This window comes from Camelina sativa, chromosome 13 (genome assembly GCF_030686135.1).
Source record: "Camelina sativa cultivar CO46 ecotype springtype chromosome 13, ASM3068613v1".
Classification (NCBI taxonomy): Eukaryota; Viridiplantae; Streptophyta; class Magnoliopsida; order Brassicales; family Brassicaceae; genus Camelina; species Camelina sativa.
This window is the reverse complement of record NC_141892.1, coordinates 22,717,723-22,738,083: the sequence shown is the minus strand read 5'-3', so window position 1 is coordinate 22,738,083 and position 20,361 is coordinate 22,717,723. Positions and strand designations below refer to the sequence as shown.

General features: G+C 35.3%; 2 protein-coding genes and 1 pseudogene across 10 annotated transcripts; all 3 read right to left on the bottom strand.

Annotated features, from left to right (window-relative positions):
* Positions 1–767: 767 nt before the first annotated feature.
* Positions 768–2,290, bottom strand: LOC104737214 (zinc finger A20 and AN1 domain-containing stress-associated protein 7 pseudogene; annotated as a pseudogene). 2 transcript variants are annotated; one of them, XR_015577364.1, is made up of 2 exons: positions 1,812–2,290; positions 768–1,513 (listed from the first exon to the last, which is right to left on the bottom strand). The product of XR_015577364.1 is annotated as a zinc finger A20 and AN1 domain-containing stress-associated protein 7 pseudogene, transcript variant X2 (transcript). The 2 variants fall into 2 exon arrangements; XR_015577363.1 differs by having other exon boundaries at positions 768–1,528; positions 1,812–2,260.
* A 3,123-nt stretch (positions 2,291–5,413) lies between these two features.
* On the bottom strand, positions 5,414–7,605 carry LOC104737213 (putative sodium/metabolite cotransporter BASS5, chloroplastic). Its single transcript, XM_010457333.2, has 7 exons — positions 7,205–7,605; positions 7,067–7,114; positions 6,919–6,974; positions 6,718–6,845; positions 6,174–6,620; positions 5,752–6,088; positions 5,414–5,666 (listed from the first exon to the last, which is right to left on the bottom strand). Exons 1-7 carry the CDS (start codon positions 7,353–7,355, stop codon positions 5,604–5,606), a joined length of 1,230 nt encoding a protein of 409 aa, XP_010455635.1. The 5' UTR covers positions 7,356–7,605; the 3' UTR covers positions 5,414–5,603.
* A 4,706-nt stretch (positions 7,606–12,311) lies between these two features.
* Positions 12,312–20,359, bottom strand: LOC147929868 (putative WRKY transcription factor 19). Of its 7 annotated transcripts, none has more exons than XR_015578935.1 (18): positions 20,059–20,315; positions 19,756–19,857; positions 19,525–19,678; positions 18,811–19,406; positions 18,553–18,717; positions 17,730–18,431; positions 16,523–17,594; positions 16,133–16,429; positions 14,970–16,048; positions 14,723–14,813; positions 14,534–14,596; positions 14,303–14,460; positions 14,123–14,195; positions 13,970–14,020; positions 13,807–13,846; positions 13,530–13,643; positions 13,035–13,282; positions 12,874–12,950 (listed from the first exon to the last, which is right to left on the bottom strand). XR_015578935.1 is itself a non-coding variant. In XM_087482863.1 (17 exons), exons 1-16 carry the CDS (start codon positions 20,244–20,246, stop codon positions 13,088–13,090), a joined length of 5,100 nt encoding a protein of 1,699 aa, XP_087338989.1. In that variant the 5' UTR covers positions 20,247–20,359; the 3' UTR covers positions 12,312–12,950; positions 13,049–13,087. The 7 variants fall into 7 exon arrangements, 3 of the variants coding, with proteins under 3 accessions (XP_087338989.1, XP_087338987.1, XP_087338988.1); XR_015578936.1 differs by having other exon boundaries at positions 13,049–13,282; XR_015578934.1 differs by lacking the exon at positions 13,807–13,846 and having other exon boundaries at positions 12,312–12,950; positions 20,059–20,349.
* Positions 20,360–20,361: the final 2 nt, after the last annotated feature.

The window sequence follows — 20,361 nt, the reverse complement described above, 5'->3', positions numbered from 1 at the left end:
TCTCCAAGTTCCAAGAATGGTCTTTTTTCAAACACAGTCACAGGTGTTATCCGATGACCCAACGAGATGTCAAACGGGTCGGCTCGCATTCATCTGGGCCGTCCGCAGTAGGCAATTTTTATTTTTTAGACCGTAATGGGCGGCCCGCTAAGCCAGCAGACATAAAAGTTATGTTCAAACCCGTCCCGCTAAGCCCAGCGGATTAGCGGGCTGGCCAGCGGACTTAAATAATATATTAAAAAATAAAATAAAATTAATAAAAAATATATTAAAATAAATTAAAAATAATAAATAATAATTAAAAAACAATTTTAAATAAAATCAATGTTTATATTAATTGTGTATAGATGTTTTATTTTTTTACATTAAATTATTTATGTTACCACATACTTATAAAAGATATATATTTTAAATTATATAAAAATAATTATATATCTATATTAAATATTTATTTTTATTTAATATTTGAAAACTGCAGGCTGCCCTGTCAACCCGCGGGTATAACCCGCTAAAACTTGCAATCCGTTTGGGCTAAACCCTTAAAACCTGCTTTTTAACGGGCTTAATATTTAGTGTCCAAACCCGTCCCGCTGATCTAGCCCGCAGACACGTAGCCCGCTTGACACCTCTACCCGACGAGACACCACATCGAACTGATTTGAGACCCACCATTTATGCGCATTTTCTTATAATATACTATATGAGATACTAAAACAAAGGCACACTAAACATGTTCAATCTCTATGTTGAATGAAAACAGAACCAAGAAGAAAAGCAAATAGATTCAAATGAGACTCCGTTTTACAAGATAAACGTACGAGCAAATGAGACTCCGTTTTAAGTGAAACCAAGAGCAGCAAATTTCATTTTTTGATTCATGGAAACCAAACACAAATCGAACATGATCACATCACATCAACATTCCCGGGAAGAAACTGATCAAATTGCCGAAGACAAAGAAATAACTTCAGAAGATATAACATTTTGTTTTTAAATCCTCTGGACTTTATCCGCCTTAATCACCGGGTTCGCCTTTGCGATAGCATCACGCCCAACTTCTTTGAAATCAAAGCTACACTCATGCTTCTCAGGGTACCTATGATTCCCGCAAAACGTGCTACCGCATTTGCACTTAAAACCCATTACACCAACCTTCTTGTTACAGCTGAAACACCTGTTCGGTCGTACAGGTCTCGACGGCTCCCCATCTTCCTCTGCAGCCGAAGAAGGCTCAGCGGCTACAACAACGGTTTCAACAGGTGCTGGTTTAACTTCCAGAACCTGCTTTTGTTCCGGCACAACGATACTGCAAGATGGAATCTTTAAAGAGTTCTTAACCGCAGCTTTGGCTACCGCGGTTTGATCTTCCTCGGCACGTAAGCTTCTGTAACATTTCGAACAGAGGTTCATGTTGGACGGTGATCCAAAGAACCCACATCCGTTATCACAGAGCTTTGGCTCTGTTGGTGGAAAGCTTGTGCTGTTGTTCTGCTCAGAGCCCATTTCTTTGTACCTTCACAAATCTCACCTTCAATTAACAAAGAACCAAAACAAAACAAAAAAAAAAACCCCATTAACTCGATTCAATTCGATTTAACCCACCAGCTTCAATACAATCATTCAATTCGACCTAACCCAGATTCAACATAATCAAAATCGATTCAATTTGATTTAAACCCAGCTATATAAATAAGATCTATCACGATACTCAAATTAAGAAGACGGATTAATCATTAAGAAATGACCCATAAAAATATTCAGATCTGTGGAGAAAAAAAAACAAATCAATTTCTGAAAGAGAGAAAATTTACCAGAACAAAGTCAGATCAAATGAGATTTTTTGTTGCCACCAATTTGCAAAAGCTTCCGGAATGAAAATTTTCAACAGATCGGTGGGGTTTCTTAATCTTGAAGGGATGGGTTCGTTTTTAGGGATTTGTTTGTTAAATTCTGTTCAAAAAAAATAATAAAAGTTTTTGATCAGAACAAATCCCTTTGATTTAGGTAAAAGAGAAAGAGAGAGAGAGAGAAGAAGAAGAAGAAGAGAGATAACCAAACACGCAACAATAGTTGATGAGAGAAATGAGGCTTTTTGTTTATATAAATAAATAATAATTAATCATTAATTTGGTTTTTTGGTTTACGAGTTACGACGACGACGAACGAGACACGGTTTCCTTCTTCTTCTTTTTTACGACGTCAGTGTTGGCGTGCTTTTGAATTGTTTTCAGCCGTTGGATCTGTTTACGACCGACGTTTTGTGTGACGTTTACAACTTTACTCTGTTTTCTTCTTTTTTTTCTCTTCGAACTGCTTCTTTTGGGGGTAATGGTAGTATAGTAATAATTTACAATCTTAGAGATTAATAAGGTCATTTACCATTTTTACGCAGTCCACTGTTTCCTCCTTTATTTTTTAACAGTCGTCGTCCATTGGATTATGGGTAATTGCAATCTGTACCATCAGAAGAATGAAAAATTAACTGACACAAAACGTCACTATTTACATAGTACAAAAGTCATAAAAGTTACATCATTACCCCTGTATCTATATGTTTTTTATTATTTTTATTTTTTTATCTCTCTCCTCTCTTCTCTTCCGTTCCATCATGTGTCGCTGTAGTGGTTTTGAATCCTGCCTGGGGTTGAATCAACTGTGATCTGTTTCAGTTGATAGGGAAACATGACGAGCGGTGAGAAGAGTAACGTAGGAGGATCGACGAGCAAGAGAGTCGGAGCGGAGAACAACGGAAGTGTCGTGGTGAGAAGGTGAGGTGGAGAGGCAAGTAAAATAAGCCTACTCGAAACCGGCAAGCCGTCAGTGGTCATCATCGAAAATAGCTGATCGGAAATTTTTGGAAAATTTGGTATAATTTGCACTATTTTAACATGTTACAAAGGTACGTAGTTTGCTACAAGACCATTTATCTTTTTATATAACTTTTTATCCTGTTAATATTTTATATAGCATGTTTATAAATTTTGTATTGTGCTGACATTTAACTTATCGATTTACAATTTATCTTATCATGTTAAATAAATAAATAATCATCTAACATACAACATATTCATTTGTTATGTACCTGGTCGGCATCCTAGTTTACTAATGTGTAATATTATTTAATATCTTAACTGGTTAATATAAATATTATTTGACGTATTTTGTATCTTAACATGCTACAAATATGTATAGTGTGTTACCATTATTGTTATCGGTAGTAATATATTTATGTATTTTTAAAAGTTATTTTGTATAATATAATAACTCGTTTAACATGATAACTATCCACATAACATATTGAATTTATCATGATACTATATCATTTAACACGTAAATAAAATACTTATACACACAATTCACAAAGAATAATAATAACATATTCCTGTTAATATTTTATATAGCATGTTTATAAATTTTGTATTGTGCTAACAGTTAACTTATCGACATACATTTTTTCTTATCATGTTAAATAAATAAATTAGCATCTAACATACAATATATTCATTTGTTATGTACCTCCTCGGCATCCTAATTTATCAATGTGTAATATTATTTAATATTTTAACTGGTTAATATAAATACTATTTGATGTATTTTGTATCTTAACATGTTACAAATATGTGTAGTGCGTTAACATTATCGTTATCAGTAGTAATATATTTATGTATTTTTATAAATTATTTTGTATAATATAATAACTCGTTTAGCATGATAACTATCCATATAACATATGTTATGTGAACTTATCATGATACTATATCATTTAACACGTAAATAAAATACTTATACATACAAATCACAAAAAAAAAAATAACACTATATGTCTATATGGTGATAAATTGTGTCATCGTTCTGATAGCAGTGTTAATAGATGGTTGATGAATAGTATCCGTGATGAATTCTCTGGTATTAAAATAAATAGTGGTCATGATAATAAAAATAACAAAATTACAATCAATGGTAATTCTGTAATTAATTGAAAGAGAAAGGACTATTTTGGTTTGTGTTTTGTTTCTCTTTCCTACTTACTTAATTAAAAAATTATCATGGCTATAAATTTAATTGTTTGGTCAACCACGTATATAGATTAATATAACCCTTGGATTATATATTAGATCAATGATCAATCATATAATTAAATGTTAAAAATAATTTAAACATTTTTGTGATTTACCAAAAAGTCAGAATTTTAACAAAGATTGTTACTAAAGCAATAATAATAATTCTCTTGTTATTAAGATTAAGGGGGTTGTATTAAGAAAATGAATAATAATAATTCTCTTGTTTTTTTATGATTTTTTTTTTTTTTGTATTTTAAATCACATGTATGGAAAGATACTCTACCAACCAAAACAGATGAGGTAATAGCTAAAATATTTATAATGTGTATTACAAAATAATTTGATGTAATCAGACATGACATTCTTCTTTTTAAGCATAACCTCGAATCATTTTTGTATAGATAATGCTTAGATCATCTTCCACCATGATTTTTATATACTGTATATAACCATTTGTGATTATTAGAGACCCTTTTCATTTGATTATTTTTATTTATGTTAACTTTCAGTTGGAAGAATCATCAATCATAAGACCTTCAATATATGAGTGGTGGCTTACACATCCCCCCTACGAACGAAGTACGAACCCTACCCCATCCCTAATGGTCGAGACATCATGCTGTTTTGACTTTGTTGAACCAAAACTCCTTGCTGCCTTTCTGACCAATATGCTAACTTGCTGCCTTTCTGACTAATATGCTAAAAGTGAATAAACAGAGCCAAAAAAAGAGGGGATAAACTCTAATAGCTTATTACCCTATTAACAAGTGGCACAGTCAGAAGTTAATAAATAAAAGTCTAAAAGTGTAGCAGTTTAAGTTGTAGTAAGCATGAATTTGACCTTTCATTTTCGTTGATAACCAAACGCATAGAATCTGACAGAATCTTCTTATGAGTAAAGCCAAAGAATTTTATCTTTTCATGATTAAGCAAAGGACCATTAGATAACCTAAAGACCTCAAAGAAAGGATTTGAATATTACAAAGTATTAATGCAGAAGGAAGATGCTCAGAAAAGTCAGAATATAGAATAATGCTAGGCTCATCCGGAGATTATCTAGAAGATACGATATGCTCTTGTACTCAATAAAGGTATATATGGATCAAGAATATTTAATCAAACCTTATATTTAACCACATAATTAACATCCATTTCCACATAAATCCAATTGTATTTTTGAGATATTGGTTGGTTCCATGAAAGTCTCACCCTTAAATTTATATCACAAGTCTTACACATGAGAAGTAAATAAAGAACTTGTATTGTTCTGTTTTTTTTTTTTTTTTTTTTTTTTAACTCTGTTTTGGTTTTACTATAACCTGTTTTTGTATCATAACCAACCAAGACACAAATTTGAAACCATTATAAACTCTTTATGGATAAAGTCTTGGTTCTTTTTATAAGAAACCATAACTAGATCATTACAGAAAACTAGATCGTTTACAAAGACAGTCTTGGTTCTTTTATAAGAAACCATAACTAGATCATTACAGTTACAGAAACACTAGATCGTTACAAAATAAACAATTAGGATTCATGTCACTACTCCTTTCTGTTTTTCCATATGGTAACGAGCGAGACACCCATTAGAGACATAACTACCGTCTGCAAAAGATAATCAAAAGAAAAACATTGTTAAAAAACTAAAAACCAAATAGATGCAACAAAACGGGGTCGGTTTTGAACTCACGGAGATTGCTGGAGGCACTCCAACGAGAGGATCTTGAAAGAACTTTGTCGCGAGGGCCAGAGCGAGAAGACTACTTTGCATTCCGGTTTCGTATGAAATTGTTCTTTGTAGGGCTTTAACATCAGGTGCCTTGCTGAAGAAGAAACCAGTGAAAAAGTAACCAGCAACGAAAGCTAAGAGATGAAATGTGACGACGAGGAACAAAATGGTTGCACCAAACGGAGACAAGATTGAGTCTATGTTCAAAGCGAGGGGTGCTCCTATACAACAACACATATCAATAACTGTTAACGCCGGGAGAAATGGTTTGATTGCATTAGATAACCTTGGAAATAACCTGCAGTCACATGATTTCTAAGTTAGTAATATAAATTATAAACCGAAAATTTTGGTTTTTCTAGTTGATTGAGATGATGTCCTACCGGTTTAGAAGTAGTCCTGCGGCAATAGGTGTAACCACGACCTGGAGAATGCTAGAGATCATCCCAATCACATCAACCGGAAGCTTTGTACCAATGAGTAAGAGTGAAAGCATAGGTGTAACGAGGACGGCAGTAGCAGTTGAGACAGATGTCATGACGATGCTAAGCGGCGCAAGTGAAGGATCAGTCAAGAAAGTTGTGTAATTTGATAGCTGAGCTCCACTAACACATGAGACCAACATGATTCCAGCACCTATAGAAGTAGGTAGATTGAAAAGAGAGACAGCAATTAAGCCGAAAATGTAACCTAAGAGTGGTTTTATCAAGTACTGTCCGATGTAACCGGCGAAAATAGCATCTGGTCTTTTAAGAGCTTCGAGAAAGTCTCTTTCGTTCGAGTTGATTCCAACAGCAAACATCATAAACCCTAAGCCAGGCACAAAGTACCTAAATAAGGAGAAATAGTCATTAAAGATTGCGATGCTTAATTATAGTATTAATTAAGATTTTGATCGAATTAGTAATTAATTAGGTTGATCCAAACCTTGGCTTGAACCATGTGAAAGAAGGTGGATAGAGAAGAGCTAATATTGTACTTGAGAGAATTGCATGAGGAATATAAGAGTTGGCTTGCTTTAATGTTTCCATTATAGAAACTTTCTTATGGTACATCTGAAACAAAACAGAACTGTTACTTGCCAAGGAAGCTAAAAATAAAGTCGCAATGTCGTTGACTGTGTTTTACCTCGTTTGTGTCAGATTCCGAGACATATCTCCTCCAATGATAACTTGATTTGCCATCTTTGGATCGTAGAATACACGTAATCAAAAAAACATTCAGAAACTGAATTGCTTAAACCCTAAAAAAACAGAGTTAAAAGCTGATAACTTACTTTGTGTAATCGGGTTACTTCTTAGTGGAAACTCTACCGAGAATGATCCTGCAAGAGGACTAAACTCATCAAAAACAAGAATTGAATACTACATAAATGGATCCTTTTCATAAAAACAGAGGAGGAAGATTGTCAAACCTAGAGAAGAGGATGAGAAGCTGTTACGTGGGAAACTAGCAAAATGTCGTCGAGTGTTGTTTAAAACCACTGGGTAGGAATAGTCTCGAGGTTGAAGAAGACGATGATGAGACTTCAAGAACAGAGTCTCAATCGGAGAGATCACACCCATTCTATTTTTAGTTTTGTTATAAAAATAACCAAGAACGAGGATCTTGCTTTGAGACTTGTGAGAAAGATCTAGACGTGGAAACAAAACGCAGCGTTTTTTTGTTTACTTTATTATTATATCTTTTGTTTAGCATTATAAGCACGACCACGACGTACTATATATTACCAACCTAACCAAAGAAACGTTTTCATTAGGCGTGCAAATTATTCATACATTCCCACGATACGCACGTGCGAACGCCACACCAACCTAACGTCTCAAAAACTCAATAGCCCTCGTTTATTAAAAAAAAAAAAAAAGTCTCAAAAGTTTGGTTTCGATTTGACAAAGAAACATATCTCTGAGTCTTCCCAATAATTTTTATGGCTAAATAAAAGATAATACCCCATAAAAATTATTGAGCAACGAGTATTGTAATAATAATCATTCGGTTTCTCGCCATTCCTTGTTCATATTGTCAAGCCCGAAAGAACGTTTTCTATTCCTTTTTTGCAGTGTTTAACAACACTTGACCGTTTGTTTAACAACACTTGACCGTTTATAGGTGGTGATCTAGCACTTAGTACCTCGAACATTTAGTAAAGGTCTAGATGGTTTTTACTTTTTAGGTGGTTTAGGCATTTACAATATAAAATATTATATAAAAATATATATTAGAAAAATAAAAAAATTATAAATTATTATCAAAAAAATAAAACATTTACTTAAGTTATATTAATAACATATAAATGTTTATAATTACGTATACAGATATAAAACTTAATAATTTAAATATATGTAGTTAAAAATCAAAAATAAATATTAAAATAAAATTTATGTAATTTTAAGCGGTTCAGGCGGTCATCTAGGCGTCTGTTGAGCTGAACGCCTAGCGCCTAGACGAAGCCTAAACGGCCGTCTAGACCGCTTTCTTAAAGATTGCTTTTTTACCATCAGCTTATATATATCCTCACGAGTCACACGACCATCAGCCAAAAAAGTTTTTGATTGTTGGAAATGAATATGATATTTTAAGTGAAAAAATAAAGCAACAACTATTCTCCATCCTTATAAAGTAAAACCTCTATAAATTAATACTCTATAAATAAATAAAAATTATAAATTAATAAATTTTGTCGGTCCCAAGTCGGACCAGTGTAAAAATTAACAATATTCGATAAGATAATAAGATAATATTTTTTTGAAATCTCTATGTAAATATGGTCCCAATAATATCATAAATTAATAATCATGTAAATTTTGTATATATATATATACACTGATATAATAGTTAATGTTTCTCCTAAAACTCATTTCTATAGAACAATTGTAATGTGATATTTCAAACTATAATGATATATCTAAAATATTTTATAACATGTCATACAAATATTTAAATTTTAAAGTTTTAATTTTTAGATATGCATCATTTACAATTTGATAATTTGACAGATTATTAAATAGGAGAATTGATATTATTATTCATAGATTTGAATTTATGTATGTCATGTGTATAAGTCAATTTGTCTATAGTATTTGTAATTTATTGTCAATAATGCTTACTAAATATTACAAGTTCAATTCCTAAACCATAAAATTTAAACCATCCGAAAGTTTAATCTTATTTTGCTATAGTTGTTCCAATTCATAATTTTAAAAAATTTAAAGAATTAAAAATATATTTATAAATTAATATCACTATAAATTAATAAAATGTATTGGTCCCAACATTATTAATTTATAGAGGTTTTACTGTAATTGTTGAATACACCTTCTGCTTTTAAAGGCTCAAGATGAAGATGGTCCCTATGGATTTTCATCATAAGCAACGAGTATGACTCATCCAGGGTGCATAGGAGTTGTTACATCAGTTTCATCCATGTTGTTATCTCCGTCTTGATGATCATTGCCATCACTCTCATCATCAGATACGTTGTGATCAGCATCGTCAAAACTCATAGGCCATTCTTTGACATCATGTTTCAGCGATCCACACTTGTTGCAGAAATTGTGAAGTCTCTCAAATCGAAACTTGACAATGGTATTCTCCCCCGGCATAAACTGAACATTCTTTTGGAAACGGAGAGGGTTGTCTATGTTCCAGTCTATCCTAACCCTTACAGAACCAACTTGGCTAACATTTTCATTATAATCCACTTCGGTTACATAGCCTAGACTATTTCCAACCCTTCTAGCCATGACATTAGTTAAGTAAAGAACTTGAATACCTTGGATTTGGATCCAAAAGGGTATGATCTTCAAGTCATCTTCAGAAATGTTCGGGTATCAACGATGAGTCATCACCATCCAGTCATTAAAGGACCATGGACCCCGACAGAGAACCAAGTTCATCGTTTCCTCAGACTTGAATCAGAATTGGACCCTTCCTCCATCGATTATTCTTCCTACACACTCTTCTGCGAATCCCCAAACTCTTGGCATCTGGCGGATTAGCGCCCTCAAGTTCTGTTTACGGGGATTGATTGGAGTGACCACCAGTGGAAAACGGTTTATCGCAGCCGCTCTTGAAACAAAATCCGGTGGAAAAGTAATTGGGGCATCATCAATACCCAGATCGAGATCCTGGACTGATTTTCTTAGATAATCGCTCATTGTTTGGAAGGTGTTGGATGATTGGTAACGGGAGAGTGAATGAAAAGGGAAAATCAGAGGGAACAGAAAGAATTTATACATATAGATCCATGGCGGTTTTAAGAAATGGTTATCACCGACAAAAAGGGGAGAAAGTAAACTGTCATATATAACCAACAGAAGTAAACCACCAACTGTAAAGGAACAAGGAATGATAGTTTTGTCGGTGGAAAGCACACTCCAAAACGGAGAAAAACACCGGCGACGCCGGACAGTTACCCAGTAGCATGAATCGCCTCACAAGTCGCCCTCAGAGAGAGACGCCATTTTCTTTTAAAAAGTTTTATCAATTGCAATTATTATTTATTATGATCATATAGTAAGAAGAAAATTATACAAAAAAATGATTAAAATACAAAAAAGATTAATGTGTTAAAACTAGTGATTAACATAATATAAGAAAAATAAAATAATCAAAATAAGAAATTAATGTTATTTTCTTAAGTTTTCCAATCGTTGAATGATTTGATAGCGTATTCAATATTATGTTATTATATAAACCTTAGTTTTCAAAGTTAGTAATTCATGTGATCGCGACATGTGTTAATTTTAACAACTAAAGATTTTGTCATGTGTTATACAAAAATTTTGATTTTAACATATTTGTAAATTATAAGAAATTAAAAATTTAAACAATTTAATAATCATAAAAGACAGTTCATATATGTATATAAAAAAAAAAAAATCTAATTTTAAATTACTAATTCTATAAGAAAAAATTAAGAAAATTATTCAATTAATTATTATAATACCATAATCAAATAAATTATACTATTATTAATCCTAAAATAAAAAAAAAATTGTAGATACTCACCTTACATAAATAAATAATTTTTGATTAATTTATGATAATGTTAATATGATTTTATTTAAAATTAGTTGGACAAATAGTAACTATTTTTATTTAAAATTAGTTGGATTAGTTGAATCTGAATGAAAAAGAGTTACTTTAATCTACGCCAGTTTCTAAGTGATTGTCTTGTTTGCTATATTGAAAAAGAGTTACTTGAATATGTCACAAATGAAAATATGATAAAAATGTTTCAGATGTTGAGTGAGCGTAAATCTAATAACCCCACTAAGATGTTTGAGAGTTTCCATATAAATTTTTTATATATTATTTAATATATTAATATTTAAATTTTTGTTATATATTTGTTCTTAGCGAGTAAATTTTCTAGGTCCGCCACCGGATAAGTGATACTTATCTCAATAGTTGAGTTGGAACGGCTACAATGTTAGGAGATGGAGACGCATCGGTGGAACATCTCGTAAAACATGATCGAATTTTTTCCTGTCCTCACGAATCATATCAAAGTATATCGAAAGCCAATGATTTACTTAACATTAAAATAATAAATATGCATTCGGTTTTTATGACTTTGGACTATATTTGTCATTTTTTTTTGTGTGTTCTCATAATCAAACTAAAGAGTGGATGGACGCTTGGACCGCCCGCAAAGTTTTTTTACTCACCATACCTTTCAGCTTAAGATGTACACCATCTGGCGAAAACGAAACGGATGGAGACATGGTCAACATCCCAACTCATCAGGACAGTTGATCAAATGGATTGATCGCCAAATGCAGGATCAACTCCTAACCATCCAACGAACGGGGGATATGCGTTTTGATTCGGCCTGCGACTTTGACTCGACCCGAATTCGCCGACCCGACCCGACCCGAAATTTTCGGGGTTCAGTTCAACCAAATTTAGGATTCGGTTTAATTCGGAAAGATTGAAAATTTAGTTCGGTACCCGAACCCGAACCCGAACCCGACCCGACTCGAAACCAGATTTTTTTTTTATAAAAAATAAAAATTATACCGAAACATACCGTAATTTAACCGGTTTAAACTGGATTTGTACCAATTTCAATCGGTTTTAAGATTTAAACTGGATAAACCTAAGACCAATTCTCATCCGACCCGACCCGAAACCCGACCCGACCCGAACCAATTTTTTGTTCGGTTATATTCGGTGGAGTTTTTGAAAACCCGAATACCCGACCCGTATACCCAAACTTGCAGGCTGAGTTTTGACAATGGTCTTCAGGCTTGGTTCCAATCTAGAACCTGAAATGGTTTTCTCTCTATTATGTAATTTATTCTAGCAAAATCTTTTAGCCACCACTAATTGTAAAAACGTTATTTTTTTTTAAATATAATTTAATATTAAATTCAAAAAAAACTAAAAAGTGGACCTAATCAAATTAACTACAAAGTAAGCATTTTTATCTTATTTAGTTCATAAATCATAATAAACGTGATCTATTAGAATGTTGGCATTAATGATGTGTCTTTTTATATTAGAATCATTGACGCTAATATGAACGTGATCTTTATTATTTAACCGAAAGTCACATAAAAATGTAAAATATTCTTACATACTTGACTTTGAAATACAACAAGCACACCTACATTTGAACGTCTTTGATCGTAACAAGCCACGGGACTTGGATTATGTAAATCAAAAGCTGAAAGGGTCGAATCCAACAACAGGAGTGCACTTAAGCCGGTTCCCGAAATAGCCTCTTCCTTGTATACTTTATCTCCTTCAATTCTCCAGTTAAAACACTACACCACTGCTCCAATCGCCGTTTCCATATAGATATGAGCTAGTTTTACCGCAGGACATGTTCTCCTTCCACCTCCAAAATTAAAGTAACGTACTACACGGCTTGCTCTCTTATCTTGTATTCTTCTCCTGATCTCGAAGAAGCTAAAAACCTCTATGGCTCAAACAAATCAGGATCTTCCCATGAATCAGGATCTCTATTCACAGCCCAACACACAGGCTTACAAAAGTAACCAACGAATGAGACAGAAACAACCTGAAGATATGTCTCCAGGAAGTTTAGCTCTTGCTACGCAACTCAACCGCCTGTGTCTAAGAATCATATCTCTGAGTCTTCCCAATAATTTTCATGGGGTATTATCTCTCACAACCCTTCTGGTTTACAACTGCTCATACAATTAGGACATCAATGTTAGAAGATACAGTTTTTGACTCTAATATACTCATGAAAACAAAAACAAAAGGTTCACCTATAGACGGCAACCTGCAAAAATTAGCCTCATCGACGGAGAACCGGAGATGCTTATCCCAAGCCCGATCTAGAGCCCGAGGATGGTAAGGGCCTTCTCACAAATGGATGGTTCAACAGCTCAGTAGCAGTTGGCCGCTCTTCCGGTTTCACTTTGAGACACTTAAGTATGAAATGTCGAGCGTCTAACGATAGAGTATCAGGTATTTTTGGAAGCGTACCCGTTGCAATCTTATACATGGCAGCAACCTGCGCGTTTGAACAACTAATAAGATAATAATAAGATAAATGTCCAAATTCCCACTATGTCAACATATATCTACTAACTGAAGGTGCAAAACAAAGTCACTTGTTGAGACTGAACCAAATGCTTTGTCCATGTTTTTTTTTAATAGAAGTACAAATTTACAAAATGTTCGTGTATATTTTCAGTTGGTGATTTTTATGGGATTTCCCTACTTATATGAAGAACGTTTGAAAATCTTGAAAGACTTACAGGTTCATAATCGGAATAGGGAACCTGACCAGTCAACATTTCAAGCACAGTGCACCCGAGGCTCCATATATCAGCTGGACTTCCGTAGCCATCACTATGCGTCGGGTTAAGAACCTGATGAAACTATTATGTTATTTAGAAACAATTGTACAAGTAAGCCTAACGTACAATGAAAGTGAAATACATATACATGTCATTTACGTATAATTACTACTTACATTACAGTTATAAACTCAAATAAATAACATTTAAAACTAGTTCCAGATTAGTCAAAGACCTGAAGGAATCATAACTGGGGGTTATTGAGCTTATCAAGCCTACATCAGTATATATGAGGGAACATATTTGAGTAACTGTATTCAACATTTCTTTATGATATGTATGTCTTTCCTTGTATTTACAATTAAAACAGTGGGAAGGATCTTAAAATATTTAATTACCTCTGGAGCCATCCACAATGGAGTTCCCCTGTGGGACTTAATGTCGATTACCTAAAACAAAATGTCACAGGTACTAAGTAAGGGGAATAAGCGATGTACCAGGTTATTACTTCAAAGCAAATACGACTAAACATTGATTAATGGAAAAAGAACCTTAGCCAATCCAAAATATGCAAGTTTAACTGCTCCATTAGCGTCCACCAATACATTTGCACATTTGATGTCCCTTTGTATCATCAAATTAGAAATGTAAGCGACCGAGAAAATACAGGAAATCAAAGGCTTGGTAAAGACACGGACGAAAGCTATCAAAACAGAGGTTACTAGTCTAACCTGTGTATAACACCTCTATCGTGGAGATATTTCAAACCATCAAGAATCTGTCTTGTGTACGAGAAAACTATAGAGTCTTTAAGCTGGTATCTTTGGTAGAGTTTTTGAAGGGATCCTTCGGTTACTAGTTCAAGAAAGATGTAAAAATTCGACTCGTCCTGCAAACAGCAAAATGCGTTTATGTTTTATGAGTCAGCTGCAACTGAAAAACAGGAAAGCCAGAAATCATACCTTAGCTGTGCCACGATATCGCACTATATTCCGATGCTGAAGCTGACTAAGTAGTGCAATCCCCTATTTATAAAATAGAAAATGTGGCAAAAGTAAGGAGGATTAGCAAACTGTTTCTAACAGATCAAGGACACAATATTACATATATTAAAATTTGATGCCGGTAGCAGGACACCAAGTATATCTCACCCCCTCGAGTTGTTGAATGCATTCTTGTGTCCGACTTCCCTGATCAAGTAGCGATAGCGAAACTTCCTTGACAGCAAAGATGTCCCCATCTCTACATTTAACATAAACATCCATCAAAAAGCATCTTGGTCAGCATCACCCAAAGGCACAAAGGAAAACTCGCTTTGTTAGTATAACTTTGCGCAGCATTTGTGAATTAAGTATCTGACTTTAAGTTTATCAAACATTAGCAACAAGTAAGACTTACCCTGAAATGCCTTCATACACGGAGCCCAATGATCCTTGTCCCAGAAGTTGACCCTTCTGCCAAGAGGTGATGATAGATCCTTCGGAGGCGTAAACAGACGACGTGTTGGATACTGTCATTGAGGAGTCACCCTTGTTTGTAGTGTATGAGCATCCCTCTGTATCCCTCAACTGGATAAACATAGCTTCCGTTTCTTCCGCTTCCACTTTCTCTTCCATGGCTTTCTCTTCATCACTTGGAGCGAAATGCGTAAGGAAATCCCAAGATGATCCTCCAAGAATGGGAGGTCGTTTCATTGCTATAGGGGGATTAAGTACTGGTGGTCTAACCCCCTTAATGCCACGCCTATTCTCTATCGGACCACCAACAACTACTTCCTCATCTGCCGGAGTACCTAAATTATCCATCTTATTCGACTCGGGAGGCATCAACTCTGTAAAACTGGCATTGGGATTGGTAACAATTGGGAATTTTAAGAGGTTCCTGGAGTCTACGAATCTCAGCTCTTCAAGAGCAGTCAGATATGATATGGAGGAGGGTAGCTCTTTAATGGCTGTCCTGCTTACATCCAAAAACCTTAAGCATTTCATCCTTCTCGACAAGTCTGGAAACCGCTCCAGGCTTGTGCAGCCTGACAGATTTAGAGTTTCAAGATGCTTTAATTTGCAGATGCTTGTTGGAAGATTCTTTAGATGTCTGCTGTTTTCCAGGTCCAGTTTTTCAAGCAATACCAGGTTCTTAATGGATGACGGAATTTCTTGTATCATAGTTCCACCCATGTACACTTCTCTCACATTTGGTGAAATCTCCGGGAAATTCTCTAGCTTTATGCAGCCAGAAAGATTAAGAATCTTGAGAGATTCTAAACTAAGCATAGATGGAATACTCTCCAGCTTCGAGCAGTCTTTAAGATTCAGAAAAACAAGCTTCGTGAGATAAGAGATGGACTGGCTAATGCTCAACAAGCTGTTGCAGCCTTCAAGATCAAGCAGCTCAAGATTTGGCGCACTTGAAAGTCTTGGGATTTTAGTTAACTGGTAGGAGTAGCTAAGTGTCATCCTTTTAAGCTTTTCCAGACTCTGCAAAAGAGAGAAAAAATCAGCAACACTTTAATGGGTTACTATATTTTGACTAAATTGGTAGTACAAAATCTTCAATCTTGCCTTTTTTCCTTTCCAAAGTTTCTTTGTACAACTACTTGACAAGTTAAGCTCTACAAGGTTCTCTGGATTAAAACTCTTCGGCAAGGAGCTTAAAGGATAATGTTCCCAATGGAGAAGCCTTAGCTTGCTTGGCAAATATTCAAGACCTTGAGGAAAATATACGCCATGCTTCTCTTCCACTTTGGAGCAATACAATTTCAACAGTCGAAGGTTACACATCTTCTCGAACAGATTGGGAGTTGCATCAAATGTAAGATTCAACATGTCTAGGAAAATGCCCTCAATAGCTGATGTGCCCTGAAAACAAAGAGAAAAAATATTCAGCCATAATTTAGCCGGAACATACTTACAAGACTACATAATAGAGGGACTAAGATGACTTTGACTTACAGTGTCATATATGAATACATCCCTGATATCTTCCGCATTCCACAACCTGCTGCGGTCTCCTGGCCTGTCAGCTGATTGTTGGAGAACAATTTCTCGACCAGTTGCCTGGATAAAACCGAGCATGTCCACCAAGTTGTGTTGTGATATTGTTAACAGTGATTTGTCAACAAGGCCTTTAAAACCGACATGTGCGGAGAAACCACAGCCATCCAACAACATTGCGACATTGTCCTTATCCATCCTATTAAAGAAACATGCAATGTCCAAAAATATACTCCTCTCGTTGTCATCAAGCCCACAACAACTTCTTTCATATATACCTGGAATGTGAATGGGAGATATATTCTGAACTTCTTGTGATAACCTATTCCATTCTCCATCAATACTGCTCAAGAACTGAAGAACCTGCGGATTTCCATTCGAAAATTTGACCAGCTCAAGTGACATTGTCTTGTAAACCTCAGGTGACAAAACAGTCTGAGATATCCCATGATTGAGAAGTAACAAGGATTTAGGAATATCTAACGGCTTGACCTCATATACATGATCCATTTTACATAGTACGAAAACACGTCTATTTCTGGAGGTCATGATAAGTCTGCTTCCTGGACCAAAATAGTTAAGCTTCCCAAGAAAGGTTTCAACATCTTTGTAATCATTCACATCATCGAGAATGACAAAGACCCTTTTACGCTGAAGCCGACTCCTCAAGAAACTTGTTTTAATGTCGGATACTCGAATAATATGAGGTTCTATCTCTAAAACTTTAGACAAAAAATCCTCTTTCACAGCATCGTGACCTTTTACTTCAACTTGTTTGTGAAGGTCCTTAAGGAAGACAGAAGTCTCATATTGGACAGAGATTCTACGAAAGATCTCTTCAGCAATGGTTGTTTTTCCTATACCAACCGTACCCCATATACCTATGCTGCGAACATCTAGAGACTCAATGCACAGAAGTGACAAAATCTCCTCTACCTGCATATCCATCCCAATCATGTTCACCTTATCACCATAACATAGCACCTTTGAAGTATCTCTTACAATCTCATCTATAATATTAGATTCAGACCTGCGAGATTTTAAGAATAAAGTAGACAAGACACATATCAGACGAAAGAGAAGATAGTATATTAAAGTTCTATAGCCTTATTTTGCCAAGTAAAAATTCATCCAATTTTACATTTAGAACCCAGGGACCACGTACTTATCTGTCAATGTGTAGCCAGGCATCTGACTTATTTCCTTCAACGCATCCTGCCACCTTTTTGGCTCGTCAAAAAGAAAAAAAATCTCATAATTCTTGCTGTTACAGACAAAATCATATGGTGATAGTCTGTAAAAGATCGGATATATCACTAGATTATCTGTATGTTGGCGTTCAAGAATGTGTAAGAGGTTCGAAGGGACATATGTGCTTGTTAATAGTATGATCAAAACCCAACATTGTGGAATTGCATCCCCTTCATTAAGTTCTTCATAGACAGAAATCCCTCTCCGGCAGAGGGAAGCACGAAGATGGCTAATGAAATCATCGTTGCTTATATCTCCTCTTCCGTATATGATTACGACATCATAATCTTTAGAGGCGGAAAATGTAACAGAAGTGCTTGGAGGCCCAAAGATATCACTTGTATCAGTTAATGCTTCATCTACAAACAAGCTCTGAGACCTTGGGAAGCCAATGCTTAATTCAGCGTTTTGCAGATTCTTAGAGGACGTTGGTGGAAAACTTGCAAAGTTCGCACTATTCTCTGCGATGACACTACCATGGCTGCTTGATTTAGCTGCTGGAAGGTCATGGTTATGTTTTCCTTCATATGTTGTCACTACAGCTTTTGGGTCAGTTGCTGACCTCTGTACATGTTTCCTCACTCCACATCCCACTTTCGAGCACTTGAAATAACTCCTACGGGCCAAAAAAAGAATATTAACAAGAATTTTTTGGAGACATAAAGCTATTATTGCTCGACTGATTCCACCATTTAAAGAGTGTAATAGCAACACCAGTCGATGATTTTTGTGTATACCTCGGATAAGGATTCCCTTTGACAACTTTCTGTCCATATTTGCGCCACCTAAATCCATCATCTATAAGATCAACTTCACTCAACGTTCGGACAGTAAATACAGGCTCTCTCACGGTTCTATGTGAAGTAGCAGCAGCTGGTTCCCAATCCTCAACTTCTTTAATTCTGCACATTCGATGATCTATCCACTCAAAAAACCAAAAAAAAAAAAAAAAAAAAAAAAGGATTATTAATCGTCAACAGAGTTTATAACGTTACCTTCTCTTGGTTTCAGGCTCATCTTCAGCAGTATCTCCACTGTTGACTTCTTCACTGTCACTTGCTGCTTCCTGTTGCTTGTTGGAGCTGAACTGTGATGCTGCCAATCCAGAACTCCTACGATTGTTATGTATCGAACCCCAACTTAGATTTGTGGTGGTACCTCGCTTAGGAGGCTCGTGATTGTGAACACCTTTGTAAACGACTTCTGTTACTTGTCCATCAACAGATCTGTCAACCTTCTTCTTGACAAGGCATCCTGGATGTGTGCACTTGTAATAGCTTCGAGGAAACATTTCGCCTTTAGCACTCTTTTGCCCATACTTCCGCCAGTAATAGCCATCATCAACTCGTTTGTCAACAATTAGAGGCTGTTTTGACCCGTGCTGGATAGTAGTTATACCTGAGGCTGAGGTACTACTGTGAGCTGGTAATGAAGAATCCGGAGCTAGGGTAAGTATCTGAGGTTGACCCGTTGGAAATGATTGAACCACAGAGGAGTGAGTATACTCGCTTTGAGGTTGCATATTGACATGGGCTTGAATTCCTTGAACTGCTTGAGCTACAACTTGCTGATATGTCATTCCATATGGTCCCTGCAAATGATTAGTTTCGGGTTAAAACAAGAACTGTGAAAAGACCCAAAAAGTTTGGTTATCTGTTTAGATCATGACGAAATAGGTAAATGGGTTTACTACAGTAGTAGACACATACCTCGAACCTGTCAAGAAACTCAACAGGAGTCTCATCCTTGGGCGGAAGAGTTATTTGGTACCACCTAGGCAAGAAGATATTAAACCCCAAAAGCAAGTCGTCATGGTCCTTGAACAAATCTTTTACTCTTGCTATGATGCCATTGGTGTCATCTCTAGCAAACAACAATGAAAACAATAAAAAGTGTATACTACATTTCATGCTGTGAGAATAAAAAGAAGAGAGCATTACCGGCTCTGATCATTATAGTCCTTCATGACTTCAAGGAAAGTGTCATATTTCTCTTTATCATCTTGAAACTTGTCCTTGACAGATTCGAGATAGGCTTCAATTCTGCATCACACAAAACATAACATAAATCATCATCTCAAGCAACAACAAACATAACCATTGACCTTTTTAAAATTATTATTATTTTTTTTTTAGCCTAGAAAACAAACCAGAGCATGAAAATCCATATCCCCCACAAGAAGAACACAAAATAAAAGCAATTCAGCCAGCAATATTCACATCCGAATCACCACCGGAACTAACCCATGAGATGATACGGTGGACACCGACGGCGATTGGGAAACCATCAAACCGGTGGAGCTCTTCCGCTTGAATCTCGCGTCAACATCACTACTCGAGCTACTATTATTCCCTTCACCGGAACTTACAACTCTCTGATAATAATCACTAGCGGCGTCGGCCGCTCCGGTAGACTCTTCCTTCTCCGACATCGATCCCCAGAATTATCAAACAAAAAACTGGAGAAGAGAATATTTAAAATAAAAAAAAAAAACAAAAAAAAAGTCACAGATCTATTTGTTGACTTCTAGTTTCTTTTTTTTTTGT